Source organism: Cryptotermes secundus, unplaced genomic scaffold, assembly GCF_002891405.2.
Source record: "Cryptotermes secundus unplaced genomic scaffold, Csec_1.0 scaffold250, whole genome shotgun sequence".
Lineage (NCBI taxonomy): Eukaryota > Metazoa > Arthropoda > Insecta > Blattodea > Kalotermitidae > Cryptotermes > Cryptotermes secundus.
In genome coordinates, this window is record NW_019738873.1 from 2,584,868 (window position 1) to 2,605,209 (window position 20,342).

Genomic DNA, 20,342 nt, shown 5'->3' on the forward strand with positions numbered 1-20,342 from the left:
ACATGTTGAGCTATGGATGACGCCCCTCCCCCCCGCCAGCCGTGATGCCTCGACGAGCGAAGCCGAAGTGAGCCGAAGTTAGCCGAGTCCTAGCATCCTGGTCGCTATGCAACGCGAGTCAACAGCGATGACGTCACAAAGGGTACCGCGGGTTGCTAGGCAGCGCGGGTAACCAGGATTGCGAGAGACGACGGTAGTAACAGCGGTTACTACCGCTAGCCTTGCTAGCAACACAGCGCCAGGCAACAAGGGTGCTTATTACGTGGCCGTTTTCTGTATTGTCCGATCGAGACTACATGAGGAGCAGCGAAGGCTATTCACAGTTAGTCCTCGAGCTACCTCCGAGTTAGTTCCGAGTTAGCCCGCAACCAGTCAGTTGTATTGTGGCATTTGGAGTGTAGTATTTGTGATACTGCAGATAGCAGTAATTGTAAATCTGTAATTTGGGTGATTGTAAGTGCGAATGTGAAATAAAATTCGCTATATCAAATACGGCGTGAAGTTATTTGTTGCGTTATACGCCCAATACGCGACAATATTATCCACCCACCAATATCTTGGTCATCCTAGTAGCTCTTTCCTTTTGGCTTTCCCACCAATATCCTTTTCTCCCCGTTCGTGCTACATGCCTTGCCCATTTAATCCTCATTGACTTGATCATTCTAATTATACTTGGAGAAGAGTACAAGTTATGAAGCTCCTCATTATGCAGTTTTCTCCAACCTCCTGTCACTTCATCCCTCTTCGGTCCAAATATTCTCCTCAACACCCTGTTCTCAAACACCTTCAGTCCATGTTCCTCCTCTAACATAATTCAACAAATATTTATCATTTTCAGGGGCTCGTCCAGCCCATTCAGGGGGGCCCTGGCCTCTTATTCAGTTCCGTAATAATTTTTCACAGACGGTAGGACTCCTGGACGAGTGGTTGGACCGCCGCAAGGCCTCTGCCTACACATAGGACAACACAAATAGATAATAAACGCAAACACACACCAAACATCTATACCCTGAGCGGGATTCGAACCCACGACCCCAGCGTCCGAACACAGTTCATGCTTTAGACCGCACGGCTACCGTGATCGGCAGACAAAGTATTATGTACCCATACAGAACTACAGGGAAAATCATAGTTGTATCATTGTTACCGTAAAAATAACAGTATACAGCTGCGCTAACGCAGACACAGAACAATTAGTCCCAATTGCTGCTGGTGTGATTACATTGGCAGGATGCTAGCCTCCTCTCCGTCTGATACTGCCTAAATAATTCATTTCCCAATCATCAGCAAGCTGAAAGGGCAGTACCGGCCTCTAAGTGAAGTGCACAACGATGTATCGACCTTCCGAACTGAATTATCATTCCATTCGCCACTCACTCACTCACTCACTCACTCACGGAGCTGAGCCCTTCTTCAGAAGCTACCAATTGTACAGCTACTCAAGAACTTCCCAGCATTCCATGCAACCCGAAGGTTCATTACCGTGTTCACAAGACCCCTCCACTGGTCCCTATCCTGAGCCAGATCAACCCAATCCATACCATCCCATGTTATCTCTCTAAGATGCATTTTAATACTGTCCACACATCTACGTCTTGCTGTTCCCAGTGGTCTCCTTCCTCCCGGCTTTCCCACCAATATCCTATATGTCCCCCACTCGTGCTAATGTCCTGCCCATCTCATCCTCCTTGACTTCATCATTCTAATTATACTTGGAGAGGAGTACAAGTTATGAAGCTCCTCATTATGCAGTTTTCTCCAACCTCCTGTCATTTCATCTCTCTTCGGTCCAAATATTCTCAACACCCGAGAAAAACATATAACTTGAAGAAGGACGAATTACTTAGCAGTACTTAATTTAATGTAAATTATTTCGATGAATCAAACACACAGTTATTACGATAATAGTACTATTTACACAGAATTAAGTATCCATTTCTCTGCCTACTTACCTACTTTGCGGAACAGTTCACATGGTTTGGTGACAGCGTTTTCCTGCAAGAGAGAATGCACTGGGTCAGACAGCCAAGTATGAGTGCATACTTTGCGGCAACTTTCCAGACCGTCTCTCGCCACAACTTGTTTTCCCTTAAGTACTCAGAGAAAATGCTGGGACAGTACCTTAAAATAAGCCATGGCCGCTTTGTTCTATTTCAACTATCAGAAACTATCAGACATTCGGAACTGGACTCGTACATAGTTTCATAGAATTCCGTATACATAAACAAAGTGGCTCCACCCACTTCTTTCGGACTGCGTACGTAAAGACTTTGGGCCAGAGAGGACCTCGTCACACGGTGGGCCCCAGCCAATTGTTGCTTAGCACGTGCCTGCAGGATGGGCTGCCATTTGCAACGGTGCACAACCCTTCGGAAGTTGACAGCCATCGGCTCGTGAAGACCTGCCTGCCTTCAGTGGAAGCGGGAGCTTTGGCCTGTCGCCGTTTCTATTTGCCTTAAATAATTTGATTATCATTGTATTCAAATAATTACTCGACATTTATTTGTAATTATTTAATTTTATAGTCCGCCTCTGTGGTCTAGTGGTCGGAGTTCCTGGCTACAGATCCAGAGGTCCGGGTTCGATTTCCGGCGCTACCAGATTTTCTGATATGTAGTGGGTCTGGAACGGGGTCCACTCAGCCTCGTGAGGATAACTGAGGAGGTATTTCAAGGAAATAGCGGCTCCGGTCTAGAAAACCGAAATTAATGGCCGTACCGCATATTCTGTTATTAATGCATAAATGACTAAAGTACATTTTACTATTAGTAGTTAAATGTAATGTACCATCCTCGTTTTCATTAAAGTCGAAACAGTTACCTGACAGCTGCACTGAGCGGAAACATATAGAGTTCACTGCCCTCGCAACTTGATGCCCTTCCGGAAAAGAACTTCTTTTTACTCCGTCTCCGATCTTTGCGTGAAAGGTAAAAAAAAAGGTAAAGCTATCCCTGTAACAGGCCGTGAAGGCCCACATATTCTAGACAATTGGCTCACAGGTGGCGGTGAGGTTGTCAGCCTTAAGCACCGTCCGCCCTTTATCCCCAGGAAAAATCATGGTTTCATTTCTGTTAGAGGCTGAATCGACCCCAGGGCCATAGTGCGACTGGAAGGATTAGGTAGAATGTAAACTCCGATGGTCTCATCTGGAATTGAACCAGAAACCTTCAAGCTTTACAGTGTCTTCTTTAATTACAGCGAGTGTTGGCCTCGGAGAATTCCTCGCCTAATTATCATAACCGTCTCGGACTATTAGCCATTAAACATAGGTAGTTCTTAACCTAATTAAGACGTTTGATAGCCCTAGAAGATTTTATTAACTTCAGCCTTCGTGTCATCTTCAGAGCTCAGATATGTTTCTACAGTGCGTTTGTTCTGCTTTCCGCAAACGCTGTACAATTCTACACAGTCAACTGATTTAGCAGAAGAACTTCTGCACAAGAATCACAAAGGCACGGCACTCAGCATGACTGCAGGTTCGGTGACCTACAGGAAGCAGAGTTAATTGGATCGTCCCTATCGAACCCTTTGCACGGAACCAGGGTGCGAGGGGGAGGGAACGGACGAAATTCGTTTCATGTAACAGCATATCTCAACTCCCCGCAACATTTCTGCAAAGTGACGTTTATGTTATTGAACTCAATATTAATTTTAATTTTGTAATTAATTAATATTGAAGATGATGTTTCTTAAATGTCACGTGCACAAGTAGTCACGGAAACTTCTACAGTTATGGTGACAGATTTGCGTCCTCTTCTTCGGAGAGAGAAATATTTTACTGCAACTACAATTACTGGGGTTCTGGACTTTTTCCATCGTCCGGTATTCTGGAGACTAGAAAACACGACGTTTCGGAAACTGGGTCTGTCCTCAGGTGAGGGGGAAGACACCCACTCAGTTGGGTCCCTTAGAAAGAGCTAACCTCGATAGCTGGACAACCCTTGTTAGATGCACAAAGCTATTTAATCACCTGAGACCAGACTAATTCGGGAGATAACAAGAAAATATGCAATAACAATTGTGATAGAGCACGCACAGGCGTGGAACTAGAACAGAAAAAGTGTTATCAATTTGTGCTACAAACCTAGCCAACAAAACCAAGTGCATGAACACCAACACAGAGTAATTGGAAAAAGAAATTCTGCAGCCCGTTCCTATACCAACTTAGCTATCCCAGATACTAGTGTAAATAGTACTGAAACTGATGCACCGTAGCTCAGAGCAATAGTTAACAATACTTGCAAGTGATTTCAGCAGCTGATGTGTCCCATTTAATTTCAGTCCCATCTGTTTTTCGTGGACCTCCTAATGGCATATTCTAAAGCAAATCTGAAAAGCAGTGGCGTTAAAGCATCTCCTTGGGTTAACCATTCTGGATAGGGAGATTATCAGACAAATGTTTACCTATACACTTGGTCGTCGACTTACGACCTATGCGACTTACGACCGGCCGCACTTACGACCACAAAAAAAAATGAAAAATAAAAGATGATTAAAATGTAAAAGTTTTTAAAAATAAATTATAAAGATGATAAAAAGATTAGAAAGGTTAAAAGATACTGTTAATAAATATATGGCCGACATACAACCAGATCGACTTACGACCTGTCAGTCAGAACGGAAATCGGTCGTAAGTCGACGACCAAGTGTATGTACTTTACGTTGTTAGGGAACAGGCTTTTCCATTCCGCCCATCTGAGGCACGTCTAGACGAGTGAGGCACCAGCCTTACCCCGGGGGCTCCCACGGTGCTCACTATGAATATTGCTGTCGCCTGAGATGTGACGTCGTGTGGTCTGATAGATGTTTACCGACGTCTGGAACAAACGCGCTAGTTTCATCTTCGGAGCAGAAGCGTGAGTGAAGTTCTAGCACACTACAAAGCGTCTCATCACAGGCGTCGGTGACGCTCACGGATAATGCTCCGTGTTACGCATGCGCCTAGCTAACAGCAGCCTCAGGGTTACTGGTTCAGCGTGTCCCACCAACTTTTCGTAATCTATATCTGTCAATATTTGTATGTATAGACCTTATATCTTCCTTTCAGCAGTCAGCGCAAACCTCTGAACTATTCGATAAAATGTGTCAGAAATCTTTCTTTGTAAAGGCAATCACAAAGGCACACACATACGGTTTGGCGATCTGTAAATCCGCATAAACTTTTGCGCATTCTGCTTTTATGTAACAAACCCGTATAGTGTTACTGTTGTAACGGCCGAAAGTACATAAATGTTTATTTAGGTTTAATTAGGTTTATTACTTCTCCCAAAGATGTCTCCACCTTGTCGTGGTGGTGGGGCTTGCGTGACTCTGTGACCTGGAGAGTTATGCCGGCGGTAGTTTAACTACCGGTAGGGTCACCCACGCCGGAAAGGTCAAAGGGTAGAGTCCAGACTAAGAGAGATACCCTGCTCCTCCAGGTTGGGGGTTGGGCATGGGGCTAACAACTTCATCATGTAAAAAGAATTTCGTTCAGAAACCTAACAACCAGCCTCGGATAAGTGGAACAAACAGGAAACGGACTAGGCAAAGAACATATAATGCAATGCCAAAGAGAATGTTAAAAGGAAGGCTATATTCCAAGGGAAGAAAAGGAAGACCCAGGAGGAGATGGCCAGACGATGTTGAGAACGACCTGAAGGAGATGAAGGTGAAAGGATGGATAGAGAAGATGAGGAATAGAGAGCAGTGGAGACTGGTTGTAGAGGAGGCCAAGGTTCACCCAGGGCTGTAGCGCCGACTGGTAGGTAGGTAGGTAGGTAGGTAGGTTCATTACTAATTGATTTATTGTTTTAATTTTCTATTATTATCCAAGGAATTTTGATACTGAATTATTTCATTAATATATATTTCCTTCATAATGCAACACAAAAGTGTTACAGTCACTTTAAAGTTTATTCACCTTCGCAGATAAATGAAATCAACGAACTACACGAAACACGCCCAGTGACTGAAGATTACGCTAATAAATCCCACAAGGGGATGAAAGCCGTCTTTACTAAATTTAATATGGCGATCTATTTTAATTCTAACTTTAAAACTGAGACAAGCAGTGTAGTGAACAATTTAGCATAACGAGGACACCTGATGATGGCTTTATACGACCGAAACATATCGTGAATAAAGGTTAAAGTGTCTGTAACAACCTTGTGTTGCATTGTGACAGAAATATAGCTTGATGAAATAATTAATATTAATGCTACAGGATGCTGAAACACCGTGTCTGTGCAATTGGCTCTATTGCTTTGTGGACAGTTCCGAATGGGTAACACTAAGCAGTAAAGACTCGTCTTGTGAGAGGCTTGATTAGGGTAACTTTAGGGAGTAATTTATTGAATCAGTGGGGCCATGCCATAGCTCAGGCGGTTAGTCCCGGCTTCAAGCCCAGGTCAGGTCATGTGGGATTTGTGATGGACAAAGTGGTACTGAGGCAGGTTTTCTCCGCCTACTTCGGTTTCCCTTGTCAGTTCTCATTCCAGCGACTGCTCCACATTCATCCTCTACAATAGGTCATAAAGTGGCCGATGTACCAAGTGAACATTGCAGCATGTATTAATAAATAACAGGATGTGATGAAGAGGACGAGTCTTAAGAAGGAAGAACGGTACAATCATGAAGGTTCCGAACATGTACCTAAGAGAAATACGCCCAAGATGGGGGCAGAGACCATGATGACAGCAACAAGTTAGGAATAACGTCACGCGAAAAGGAGGAAATACACCTTTTGGGGGGGGGGACTGAGGAGGGAGTTTTGGGAAAACAGAGATACTGTTATGTAGGACTGCAGGTTCTCTCAGCGGTCGTTACTATCTTCATGCTTTCCGCCTGCTTTCTTGCTGGCTTCGCGCTCAGCTTATTCTTAGACCCTGAAGATGGAGGCGATATGTTCCTGCGAATCGTCTGCTGGACTGCATGGCATTATATCCCAGAAGACAGAACTCTTCGGTGATGATACTGTTGGCGATTCGAACCCCGAGACTTGCGAGAAATGCATTCAAGACAGGTCTAAGTCCAAACCTCTCTTTTCTCCTTCCCGGCCCCACAAATATAGCGCTTCGAGTCTCCATCTCCTGACGGAGAGGTTTTGTTGCTAGGCAACCAACATAAACAGAAACATCGAAAGGGGAAGACGTTTCTTGAAGATGGATGGAAATGTCTTAAGATCATTCAGAATTACTGGGTTCTCGGACTTCATCCATCGTCCGGTATTCTAAAAACAAGAACTAGACCTGTTTCCTTCCTCAGATGAGGGGAGACACCTGCTCTGTTGCGTCACTGGACCGACGGTCAGTCGGCCAGTCTATCTTGGAATAAAGCACCAATCTGGGGCTTAAGATCAGATTTTTATTACTGTCAGACAGTTGTTTGTTTCTTGGTGTGGGGCACTCTCTCTGACGGGAGGACGGGTCTGTCGTTTACAATTGCTGCTGGGCCTCGCCAGCGCAGTCATTCTAGGGTCCGAGTCCCGTGGGTCTCGTGACCATATTTAACTGTCCCAGATTTGAGACTTCCCTTTTCGTCGCCTCCTACGATTTTCAGGGTCACGGTGGAGGTATTCGACCCCGCCTCCACACGGTACAGAACACGTGTGAGATTCACTACAGCTATTTAAATATTTGACACCATTTTATTTTGATGGGAGATCGAAATTTATGCTACAAACCTAACCAATAAACCAAGTCTATGAACACCAATGAATAGAATTAAGATCATGTATGCTTGCTGCCTTTGGTGTTGTCGCTACTGAACCGTCGGGATAGGCCTCAAAGAGATATGCTTCCATAAGTTGTGTTTACTAAAGGAAGATTGACGGGGGATTCCCTGGGACATGTGAGCAGCACACAGACGTAACATTGTCGCCATATTCAGTTTAACATCACATTTCGCGCCGTTCCTAGACTTAAATTGCGCAACACAGCCTCGATTCTTTTTATGAATAATTTTGAACGTTTGGTCTGTTCAACTGTCTGGCTTCTGCGATCATTTGAAAGGATAAATCAATACACTCGTTTGCAACAAAGGCTGTTTATGAAGGTGATAGCAACGCGTTTCCAGGAGATATAGATAAGCTGTCTTCCACGCTGTAACGAAATTGTCAGAACTCTTTGTTCTGTTGCTGTTGAATGCTCGTACAGGTTCACTTATAAAATGGTTTTAATTAACAGCCATGCCAAAAGAATTAACTTCCAGCCGTGGGATCTACCGACTGAGTGAGTAACCTAGCGAATTTTTGGAAAAGTAACCACATTTTATTTTTTATTTTATAGTTTAAAACGTTTGTATATTTAATGACGTCTTTCGGCTGTGTTATCTACATCTATATTAAGTTTAACGTTAATCAAAATATTATATTTCAGCATCCTGTTACACTCACACAATATATATGGATAAATACCGTCTTAAGTGCAACAAATTTTTTTTGTTGCACTTAAGACGGTATTTATCCATATATGTTAATCAAAATATTTTTATTATATAAACTACAAATATAAATATAATATCGAGACCGTAGACGAACTAACTTTCACAAATGGTTCTGTATATGTTTAAAATGCTGGCTTAGATATCACGTCTAGGTTTCTAGAAGATTTCTTTGATCGCTATTCGTTAGGTTTTTTTCCCCCCTGAATTACGGAGACCCTACTTCTGATTTCTAGTCCCATGTTGCAGAGACGAGGCCCGGCTAAGGAAATGCTTAAGAAATGCAGCGCTTTTATGGGATATGATGGCTCATTATTGTGTTCACGGAAACCCTTCACAGGACCCAATCCTGAGAGAGCTCATCCTCTGAGGCTGTTCTGAAGCCTGTCCCCCACCTGCATCCAGGACTTTCAAACGGTCTCTTCCCTCGAGACTAGGCAGTGACTCAGTATATACGTCCCAACGAACACGCAACAATAGGAGCTGTGTTCTCTGTGCACCATGCTACAACACGTTGCTAGGTAACACAACAATACTCGTTTTCTATGGAGTCCGACCAGAGGCTATATAACGAGAGTATGTTTATGGTTCTATCCCCCCCCGTGTGGAGGCGGGGTCGAATACCTCCACCGTGACCCTGCGAGTCGTAAGAGGCGACGAAATGGGAAGTCTCAAATCTGAGACAGTAAAATATGGTCGCGAGTCCCAAGGGACTCAGACCCGAGAAATACCGCGCTAGCAAGGGCCAGCAGTATATGCAAAAGACAGACCCGTCCTTAGACCCTTAGTGAAGACCGAGAATCCTAGTGCGTGTGTAACGGTGAACTGTGAAAGGGTGCAGAATAGCGATAGCGCTATAATTGCCTTTAGTCCCGAATTGCGTAAATGTATAAGCGTCAATAAATCTGATCATCCAATCCAAAACCCGTTGTTGTTAGTCACCGAACCCGAAACACCTGACAATACGTATGTTTCACGCCCATGTGCGCTATATGGGCTCCCATGAGGCATAACAACGCATTGTCATTCATTCTTCTTTCTGCCCAGTCAAATGCCTGTTTCTGTATTCATTTTTCTTCCGTCTGGGCAATGATACGCCCAACAGCATTTCTGTTCAGCTGAATGCAACCGCACCGGAGCACACAGACACTGCAGTCAATTCAGCTACAGAGGGCCTTTGTAACACGTATACATTCATAACTATTTTTATTCTCCTGAACGAAATTAACACCGCAGTGTGCGTGTCACGGTTTATGACACATCTAACGTTACAAGAGTCGAGCTTTTCACACGGCCAGTAATTGTCTGCATTGTTTCTGTTGTCTGCACGCGAATCATATATGTGATTACTATTGATCAGAGGAAATCCACCTCTGTTTGGATGTTCGTGTCATAATTCTGCTGGAAAATGCGAATAACCGTCATTTCTACTGTGGCGAACGTCCTTCTGTTGCGTTACAGACAAGCTTTTTGCCACTGTGACATGAACTTCCGACGAAATGCCTCCACAGGGAAGGAGCACCGGGTGTGACAAGTCACAGATTTATGTTTGTATACGTGAGAAGTGAACAAAATGTCTTCAGATACAAAAAAGGTGGTCGGACGGTTCTGGAACAGCTATACGCTCAGACTCTCTTTTTGGTTTAATAATCGTGATAATATTGTTAAAGTATTAGGTACGTGACTATATACGGGGTTTTGGATTGGTGTTGCATTTATTGACGCCTTATACGCGTGACTGGGAGCTGCAAGTAATTACAGCGACACGGCTGATTTCCACATTTAGCACCCGCTAAATAGCCTGCTGTGTACCTGGCAACGATTTCTAACAGTGCAGATCCTTCAGCTTCACGCCCTCAAGTCCTCTCAGAACGGCTGCTCCAGAATGCTTCTTTCTCTCATGGACTCCCGTACAGAACCGACTCTGTAACCCCCAATTGTTTTCCTTATAACCCCTTAGCACGGACAGAGTAGAAAACACCGTTTCCAACAGCATCTTTAGTTCTGCATACGTACCCGCTGCCGCGGGAACTTGTTTACCAAGCCGTTGCCTAGAAATGAATGTTGTTTCAGAGCCGTTCGTTAGCAACGGTTGTTTCTATGGCTCCATATTAAGCAACATTTTAAAATTATGAACTTCCTCATAGTAATTGTCGATATATCGTTCGTTAGCTACAGTATTCCTCTCGACACTGACACGCCTTTTTTTGGGGGGGGGGGAGGGGGTTGAAACCGAGTCCACTTGGTACGTCGGCCACTAACTGGCCAATTGTCGAGCGCCAGATGATGATGATTGTGGAGCAATTGGTGGAACGCGAGTTGGCAGGGGAAACCGAAGTACTCGAAGAAAACCTGCCCCAGTGCCACTCTGTCCACCACGAATCCCACATGACCCGATTTGGGATCGAACCCGTGCCGCCGCGGTGTGAAGCCAGGTGATAGAGCAGAAGGGACAATATTCTCAAGGTTTTAATGTTCAGTCTAGATATGAGGCAAGGGAGGGTCAGACATCAACCCACTGAGCGTCACCAGACATTCCTAAAATTAAATCTGCTCCTCATTTTACCACACAAAGAGTTCTGACATGATCTGCTGCTCCCAGGCATTTGGGCTACAGTAGTATTATTATCGTCAGCTGTTTCTGTAACACTCAGAATCCTTGTTGGTGGTTATTTCATATTCCTGCTCACTTATCGTCGCCTCACTAACTTCGTGCGCAATACAGGACTTGTCTTGAGGAAAACCCTAAGGCTGGGGCCACACGAGCGCACAAAATGCGTCCGTTGTAGAAATAAACAAGAGAGGCGAATGCTACGCTTTCTTCTGGCTCCATTGCAGACAAAAAACTACACACCGCATTCTGCAACTGTGTGGTGTCCTCAGCAACGTCCGTCATAAAGTACGTTCGTTGCAACGGACGTATTTCGTGCGCTCGTGTGGCCCCAGCCTAAGATGTACCTGTAAGTGCGGTCGGTATCAAGCAGAAGATTCGAACCAAGACCTCAAGTTAAAGGAGAAGTCTTATTAGCTACCACGCCTACACGCGCAACGTGTCGAATGGAACAGCAGAAAACATTGCAGTTAATATGCAACAGATCAATGTATGCCCTCCGTCATGGCACGGGCATGTGGTCCCAGCGGCGCTCCTGCGTCGGATAATTGGGCAACGCCGGCAGCTCTCAATAACACCACTTGAGGCACGCATACGCAGCCGTCACTGGAAGTCTCGAGTCGGTAAGCGCTCCTCAGGTGTCCAGACCCTTCACATCTTGGGCGAGTCTGAATGTAGTATCGCCTTCATGGCAGACAAGCTGGAGTGGGAAACGCAATTAACGCTGTATTGGGAAGTTTCAAATGTACGCTTAATAGGCAGTACGTCGAATTAAAGTTAAAATGAGCGGTCTAGTTTGAATTCGACGAGACGCAGAGAACTTTTAATTACTTCAATACAAGCTACTGCGTGTACGTTTTAATGGGTAATGACGACTCTGTCTTCACTTCAGTGAAAATTAAAGCGTTCCAAACGCGTCATAATCCGATGGGTTCGTCCCAATTTAACTCGTATGCGGATTGGCACGTGATGTTACAAACTCATGCAGAATTATCTTGTTTGTTCTGAAACCTGTACATGTCAATACACTCGAAATGGAAATTAAAATCTCTCCCGAAAAGGTAGCTCCCCTTCACAGTCTCTCAGGGCCCGGGATGTCCCAAATGCAACATGAAATCGGATTTGTAAACAAAAATTGACCAGCCAATTTCAGTTGTTTCTGTTGTGGGGAAAGAGGACTTTCCAAATTTTAAGGTCATGCTGGGACTGAAATTAAACGGGATGCATCAGCTGTTGGCCTATGCCGATGATGTGAATCTGCTGGGTGATAATGTAGATACCATAAGAGAAACACACAGACTTTAATTGACCCTAATAAGGAGGTTGGTCTAGAAATAAACACAGAGAAAACTAAGTACATGTTGCTGTCTCGTCACCAAAATGCAGGGCAAAACCATGACATAAAGATAGGAAACAGATGTTTTGAAAAGTGGCACAGTTCAGATATTTTGGAACGATGATAACAAATCAAAACTTGATTTAGGAGGAAATTAAGAGGAGATTGAACTAGGGTAATGCTTGCTACCATTCAGTCCAGAACCTTTTGTCTTCTCGTCTGCTGTACAAATCATAACAATTAGAATATACAAAACCATAATTTTGCCTGTGGTTCTGAATGGGTGTGAAACTTGGTCTCTGACATTAAGGGAGGAACATAAACTGAGGGTGTTTGACAACAGGGTGTTGAGAATATTTGGACCGAAGAGGGATGAAGTGACAGGAGTTTGGAGAAAACTGCATAATGAAGAGTTTCATAACCTGTACTCTTCTCCAAATATAATTAGAATGATCAAGTCAAGGAGGATGAGCTGGGCAGGGCATATAGCACGATTGGAGAAGAGGAATGCGTATAGGATATTGGTGGGAAAGCCAGAAGGAAAGAGACCACTGGGAAGACCAAGACGTAGGAGGGTGGACAATATTAAAATGGATCTTAGAGAGATAGGATGGGATGGGATGGATTGGATTGATCTGGCTCAGGATAGGGACCAGTGGGGGGCTCTTGTGAACACGGTAATGAACCTTTGGGTTCCATAAAATGCTGGGAAATTCTTGAGTAGCTGCAGATTTGGCTTCTCCTCAAGAAGGGCTCAGCTCCATAAGTAAGTATAATTTTAGGCGGTTACACTATTATTAAGCTAAGAGGGAAGTGTTTTATAATATCCTCAATCAGTTGGTAAACATGCGCGCCCGGTGTGTAACAGAGAGGGAAAACCGCATTAGCGAAGTTACAAAGGCCGGCTCTTTCTGTATCGACACTGAGGCTTTCCGCAGAAAAAAACTGCGGCATTTCTTTTTAGTCTGAAAGCTTTCTATTGCGTGGGGCAGTGCCGAGGTCCCATTACCGTGTTCACTAAACCACACTCCACAGGACATAAGAGACACAATTATGCCTGCATACGGTAGGCGTTAAAGATGAAAGGCGATAAAAAGTTTCCTACAAACAGAATTCCTTGACCCAAGAAGAAACGAATTCGTCTCCAGCAACTCATTTAAACAGCAGCAGTGCTTGTACACTCACCGAGGTGAAACGAATACGCAACAATGAGCAATGGACATGTTTTCTGTTATGTCAGACCCGAGGCTATGAGAAGCCATCAAGCCCTGAGAGTCGTAGGAGGCGACGAAAAGGGAAGTCTCAAATCTGAGACAGTAAAATATGGTCGCGAATCCAAAGGGACTCGGAACCGAGAAAGACTGCACTGGCAAGGCCCAGCAGCATATACAAAAGACAGACTCGTCCTCTCGTCAGAGAGGGCGCCACACAGAAAAAAAAAGGACCGTAACTGTCAAACGGGAATAATTAATATTTACTGACTGACTGACTGACTGACTGACCGACCGACCGTCAGTCGCAATGTGACTTTGACTTTGAATTGAGATCTAATTTGGAAGTCATACTAGTTCAAGTGGAGTGTGCAGTCAGAAGAAGATGAAATGTGTCAAACAGTGAGTCGTCATGATTTTTGCGAGAAGAGAGAGTCGCAGTGACGTCACAGGTTGGAATTACAAGGAATTAGACTGTGGCACGAAGATTTAGGATGTGATTTTACTTGTGCTGTGGTTTTCTTTTTAAATTCGCTTAGTGGGGGGTGGAGTTCAGTTGGGTCCACTCGGCACGGCGGCCACTGATTGGCCTATTGTACCTGCCCTGGGTGATTATGATGGAGAATTTGGTGGAATGCAAATTGGCAGGGGAAACCGAAGTACTCGGAGAAAACCCGCCCCAGCGCCACTTTGTCCCCCATAAATCCCACTTGACCATACCCGAGATCTAACCCGGGTGTGCTGTGATTACAGCGATATCTGAAGTTACGGCGAGACTGTGATAAATCCGTTGCCAGGAAACGGATAGTGAAGACTAGTGAAAGCACGCTGAGAAGATTCAGTGAGAGAACCGGTGAGACTGTTATGCTTAGCTGTAGTTACGACTCGTGAGTGATTAATAAATCCAATTACTAATCCGAACCAGTGTCTCTTCCAGCCCATTCAGGGCCCAGGCCTCTTATTCAGTTCCGTAATCATTTTTCAGAGACGGTAGGACTCCTTGGATGAGTGATCGGCTCGTCGCAAGGCCTCTATCTAAACACAAACAGAATAAACGCATACACACACCAAACATCCATGCCTTGAGCGGGATTCAAACCCATGATTCCAGCGTCAGAGCTGGTCTTAGACCGCGAGACCACTGTGACCGGTCCTGGAGTCACTAACACACGGGACAATGATATTACTTCTCTGTTAAACACCCAACATATTTCGACCCTTAAAGGGATCATCAGGGATACGTGTTTTAAGTAATATGCAACATAATGTGTCAAAGTTACCGGATTACCGATCTGTAATACGAAATATCTTTACTACTTACTAAGAATTATATAGCAGTTTACTTCCTGATAATTCAGCCTAGAATTATATAAAGCTATGACACAAACAATATCTAATAATACATGCTATATATCACGACTGCCGGTCACGGTAGCCCAGCGGTCTAAGGCATGTACTGTCTTCGCTCGCTTGGAAACCGGGATCGTGGGTTCGAATCCCATTCAGGGTATGGATGTTTAGTTTGTGTGTGTGCGTTTTTCTGTGTTTGTATACAGGTAGAGGCCTTGCGACGAGCTGATCACCCGCCCAAGGAGTCCTACCGAATGTGTAAGATCTAGAAAAACCGAAGTGAACGGAGAAGTTCATGGAGGTAGGCCTAGGCCCACTGGGGCTGTACTGCCAAGGAAAAAAAATACATCATGTGTGACTTCTAATAATTGTGAAGGCGTTTTAATTTTCGAGATCAGTATTATGAAATTGCGCGAGTGCGCTAGGCGGTGGATAAAAATTCACTCCTGATGATGCTCCAATAAAAGGGTTGTTTGCCGTTCTCCTAAGAAAAGTCGGTCAATTTGTTTCTCAGAATGTGGGCAGCCCCGCTCCCTCGGTACACAGGTCGAACTTGTGTCTGCGCTTGCGTAAATCTGGGACTTCTTGTTGACACGAGTAAGAACTTCTGTTTTACTTTACGACCCTTGAACAACTGCATGGGTTATATAGGCCGGAACAATTTATTCTTATGTGACTTAAAGAAGGTGCCCCAACTGCAGTCCTTACATTCTCATTTGGTCAACTGAAAAATCCAGTGACCTCATGGAGAATCAAACCCGCCTCCTTCCGGCTCGTAGTGTAGTGACGCTACAGCGAGACTTTTAAACTAAAATGAATGGTTAGCTTCACGCTCTGCCTACCTTACTACCTCAGCAGCTCGCGATACAGCCAACCTGTCTCGCTGAAATCGAACCGCGGTTAACACACATTTCAGTATTACGGTGCAGCTCCAGCCCTCACGTCGCCATGTGAGACGGCAGTTTCTCTAAGGAGTCTCATGGCAACGCAATTTCTAAGGCGCCTAGCTGTTCTCGGCCCTCAATTCAGCAGTCGTCAGCTGCTGTACTGGCCGAGGTATAAGCGAGTGTCTCTAGTCTTCTGTCAATGTTCCTTCAGAGAAAATGGCAGTTGGCAAAAACAGTTCCAAATTCAGCTAGGTATGACTCCTTTGTGTCCCGCAATAAGCAGTTAAATCCTGAGGATAGAGACAGCAGATTCCGCCGAAACGCGTATACTTATCAACCGAAGTACATGACATCACATAAAATTTCTTGGTCGACCACATACTGACTGAGGATCCAAGAAATTTGCATGATATTGTTACCTGTATTAGTGATTATAGACGGGGTTTGGATTGGTGAATTGGATTTATTTTCAACTTGTACACGCCACTTGGAATTACAAGTAATTACGGCACTGTTTCTTATTTCCACACTACAAATCACTTCAAGTTAGAGTCAGAGGCAGAGTCACTTTACGACTGGATGTTTACCGCCAATCAGTTCGTCTTGGCGTCAAGCCCCTTGAGACTCACGACCAGTATTTTTTATTTTTCAACTGAACACTTGCGGTTATAGTCCTTACGTAACACCCTCTCTGACGAGAGGATGGATATGTCGTTTACAGTTGCTGCTGATCCTCGCCAGAGCAGTCATTCTCAGGTCAGAATTCTGCGGGACTCATGACCACATTTTACTGTCTCAGTTTCGAGACTCCCTCATCCTGGGAGGAACAGGGTGGCCCGGATATACACCTAGACACCGGGTTTCCATTTCGTTGCCCCCTACGACCCGCAGGCCTACAGTTCTCACCCCACGTCAAGACTTCTCAGTCTGCTTTCACTTGTCGTTGCTTGGAAACAGCTCTCAACAATGGCTACTCCTCTGCGATTCTTAACAATTGAGATTCTTCTGCTTCCGTGGTCACGCCGTTGCCCGCTGGTTAAAACTCCTCACCTGAACTCTCAATTCCGCAGCTGAACTGCCTGAACTGAACTAACCACCTACTTCACGGGTCAATTTAAAAATCCAATGACCTCATCGGGAATCGAACCCGCGTCCTTCCGGCTTGTAGCATAGTGTCTCAACCAACTACAGTACTTCATTTCTCATTGAAAATTTGATGGGGCCACAGAATTAGTTCAAGATTTTCCAATTTTTATTTTTTCATATTACCTTTCCTTATATTCGTATTTCCTTCTTTATTCAATTTTGTTTTCCCCCAAGAATCCTGGAACAGCGGGGGATACGCGTGGCTAACTTCCCCGCCCCCTTCGGGAACCCATGCGCTAGAGTTCGCTTCGTCATGCGTGACCACCCACGCAACTACCAAACCTCAGCAAACGCATAGGAGGCCGCAGCCTCTGAGGTTGCCCTGGCTGTAGAACTGAGAGTTCTTCATATTCTTTCTGTACAGTTATGCACCTCACTGCAGGTCACTAAAATATCAGAATACATTTGACGCCGAAAACTAGACGCAATTTCTGCCCTAAAATTTAAACAAAACACGAAAAAATGCCAACTGATTTATTATGCTGTACTTCGAAATTGCCATGAGATAAGAAGTCTTATGCATGAACTGTCTTCGCTAGCTTGAACGCTGTGATTGTGGGTTCGAATCCCACTCAAGGCATGGATGTATTTGCGTGCGCTTATTCTGTGTTTGTGTTGTCTTCTGTGCAGGTGGCGACGGGCTGATCCCCCGTCCAAGGAGCCCTACCGTCTGCGAGAAAATGATTACGAAACACAAGAAGAGGCCAGGGCCCAACAAAGGGCTGTGGTGCCATTGATGAATGAACGATGAAGACCTCTTATGGACGAAGTTTCTATAAGAATTTAAACATAATATTTTACTTTCTCCGAGAAATGTAAATGAACACTATTAAAATATCAGTAAGGCTCGGATTATTGAGGCTTCGATGGGTCTCAGGTCTGAATTTATGGGGAACATAAATTCAAAAGACATGTAGAATGGGAAATAAATAACACAATTAAATGAAACCTAGGGGCAATTGGTTCAGGCACTATGCTACAAGCCGGAAGGTCGCAGGTTCGATTCCCGATGAGGCCATTGAATTTTTCAGTTCACCTAATCCTTCCAGCCGCACTATGGCCCTGGGGTCAATTCAGCCTCTTAACAGAAATGAGTACCAGGAATCTTCTTGGGGATAAAGTGGGCCGACGCGTAAGGCTGACAACTCACCGCCTTCTGTTAGCCGATTGCCTAGATAACGTGGGACCCTCGACGTCTCACAACCCTATGGGCCTCCACGACCTGTTACAGGGATAGCTTTTAATTGAATGAGGCAATTATTAGGAACGTCAGAGGCAAAGGGCAACAACCCCAAACATATACATATATGTATATATATAGACGAGTTTTTTCTCACCGTAACTGGTGAGTCTGGTTATGAGAACTGACCTGGTAGTGACAAGCGGTCATGGCCGTCCTATTGCCTTCGGTCAGGGCGCCTGCGATCCCAAAGACAAGCAGGAGACGAAACCAAGCCGTCCCACGCGACCGATGCATATCTCTTGATCGCTCCACTGCAACAACTGGGCTTGCTTGCTTGCTGTGGCGTAGCCGAACCCGAACGCCGACAGCCGATCTCCACCGAAAGGGAGCCGAGTTCTGTGGGAGAGCAATATGTTACGTTCTATCGATAACAAGACTTGCCTCGCGAATATGTTGATTCTTCATATCTGAACGTATCACATTCGATTTGTATCAACAGGCAGATTCAGAAATTAAAATTTGAATTTAAAATGATCAACATTATCCCGTATGGAAGAGACGAGGAAGAAGGAGTAACTGGTATGTAAAGAGATGTCAGATTTGAGGTTCTCACAGCGGTCAATATGAGTTTACTGTCTAATCTTTGGGGCAGTTTTACGATACTATATGCAGTTAAACTTCATGGTGTGGAGCGGTAGCAAGATTCATTGGCAGCAAGTGATGCTGACCTAATCGAGATCCGAGGGAGAGTCAGTAAATATGTCATAAACGGATGTGAAATGAAGAAGTGTTAATTAGAGTCAGTGAGCAGATGAATATCCTACACGAAATAAGAAAACGGAAGGCTAATTGGATTGGTCATGTTTTACGCAGAAACTGCCTTCTAAAAGAAGTTACCGAAGGAAAGATAGAGGGGCGGATAGAAGTGACAAGAAGTTGAGGAAGAGGACGTAAGAGGATGCTGGATGACCTTGGGGACAGAAGAGGATACTGTCATTTGAAGGAGAAAGCTCTAGATCGCATTAAATGGAGGAATTGTTTTGGAAGAGACTGTGGACCTGTCGTCTTGACAGATTACTGATGAANTTCTCACGGTCTCTTCGCTTGCGGATTTCTGATATTTTTCCTTCTACCCTGAAGATGGAGGAGATACGTTCCTCCGAAACGTCGGTTATCACCACATATACACGGTATCAAATCCCAGAAGACTGCTTTCTTCATTGATACACTTGTCCCATTGATTTACCAGTGCGTCGAAACCCGCAGCATAGAAGTCTTTCGACTGTTGTCTCCGTTTCATCATCTGAGGCTTTCGAAGGTCCTTCAAAGAATTTTTCGGCCCAGCTCTGAATCGATTTACACGACAAACGCTTCCCATTATATATAAAAAAACATTTCTTTATGAATATCCTTTGTATTGAATCCCTTCGCCCACAAAAATAATGCACAACAGAACGCTGCTCTTCGGTATTGTATTCCTCAAGCACGGCCGTCATTTTGACTACTAAAACTAGCCTCTGAACATACGCATGCGCGTCTGCTACCTAGACTGTCATGAAGCTGGACTGTGCTGCTACCTAGTGATACACACAGAAAACCTATTACGTCTATTACAGCTGTTTTACTTCCATTTGTGACCTATATACTGACTCTTCCTCGTACTATACCAGCAGTTGTGTGGAGAACCTAAGTAAAACCACGAGACATTTGAGCCGAGATTTCACTGTCGAGATTCGAACCGAATACCTCCAGAAACATGCACAGCATTACCGCTAGATCCGCTTGCTAGGAATGCGGTGTCTTACATGATGTTAAATGTGTCTGAAATGTACGCACAATACGGAGGTTCTTGTGTCTGCTAGTCCGTTCTTCTCCGAATGTTTCAAATCCGAAATAATTAAACGGACTTGATTTAGTTATTTTGAGGGGCGGGGATTTGGTTTCAGGTCATGTAGGCAAAACACATAAGTAGATAAAATTGGCAACGAATTTTATCGAGTTTCTAAAAACAGATCGGCCTGGAAAGTGTTTGCTACATGGGCTAAAATGTAAACCTCTTTCATGAGCTGTAACTTTTATCTGAAACCTGTTTCGTTACGGCGAATCTAACGAAGCATAAGAAGAAGAACTTCTTCACGCCTCTGTACCGTGTCACTGGCTTTACAATACAACGTCTGTATTTGCAATATGCGTATAT

General features: G+C 44.5%; 1 protein-coding gene across 1 annotated transcript in view; it reads right to left on the minus strand.

The window, feature by feature from the left end:
• The window catches only part of LOC111871112, a 44,285-nt gene extending 25,805 nt beyond the window's left edge, over nucleotides 1-18,480 (minus strand). The window contains exons 1-2 of the mRNA XM_023863941.2: nucleotides 18,332-18,480; nucleotides 1,953-1,995 (exon numbers count right to left, since the gene is read on the minus strand). Of these exons, the coding sequence (XP_023719709.1) occupies nucleotides 1,953-1,995; nucleotides 18,332-18,439 (151 nt within the window). The 5' untranslated portion in view covers nucleotides 18,440-18,480. The remainder of the gene's footprint in view (nucleotides 1-1,952; nucleotides 1,996-18,331) is intronic.
• Nucleotides 18,481-20,342: the final 1,862 nt, after the last annotated feature.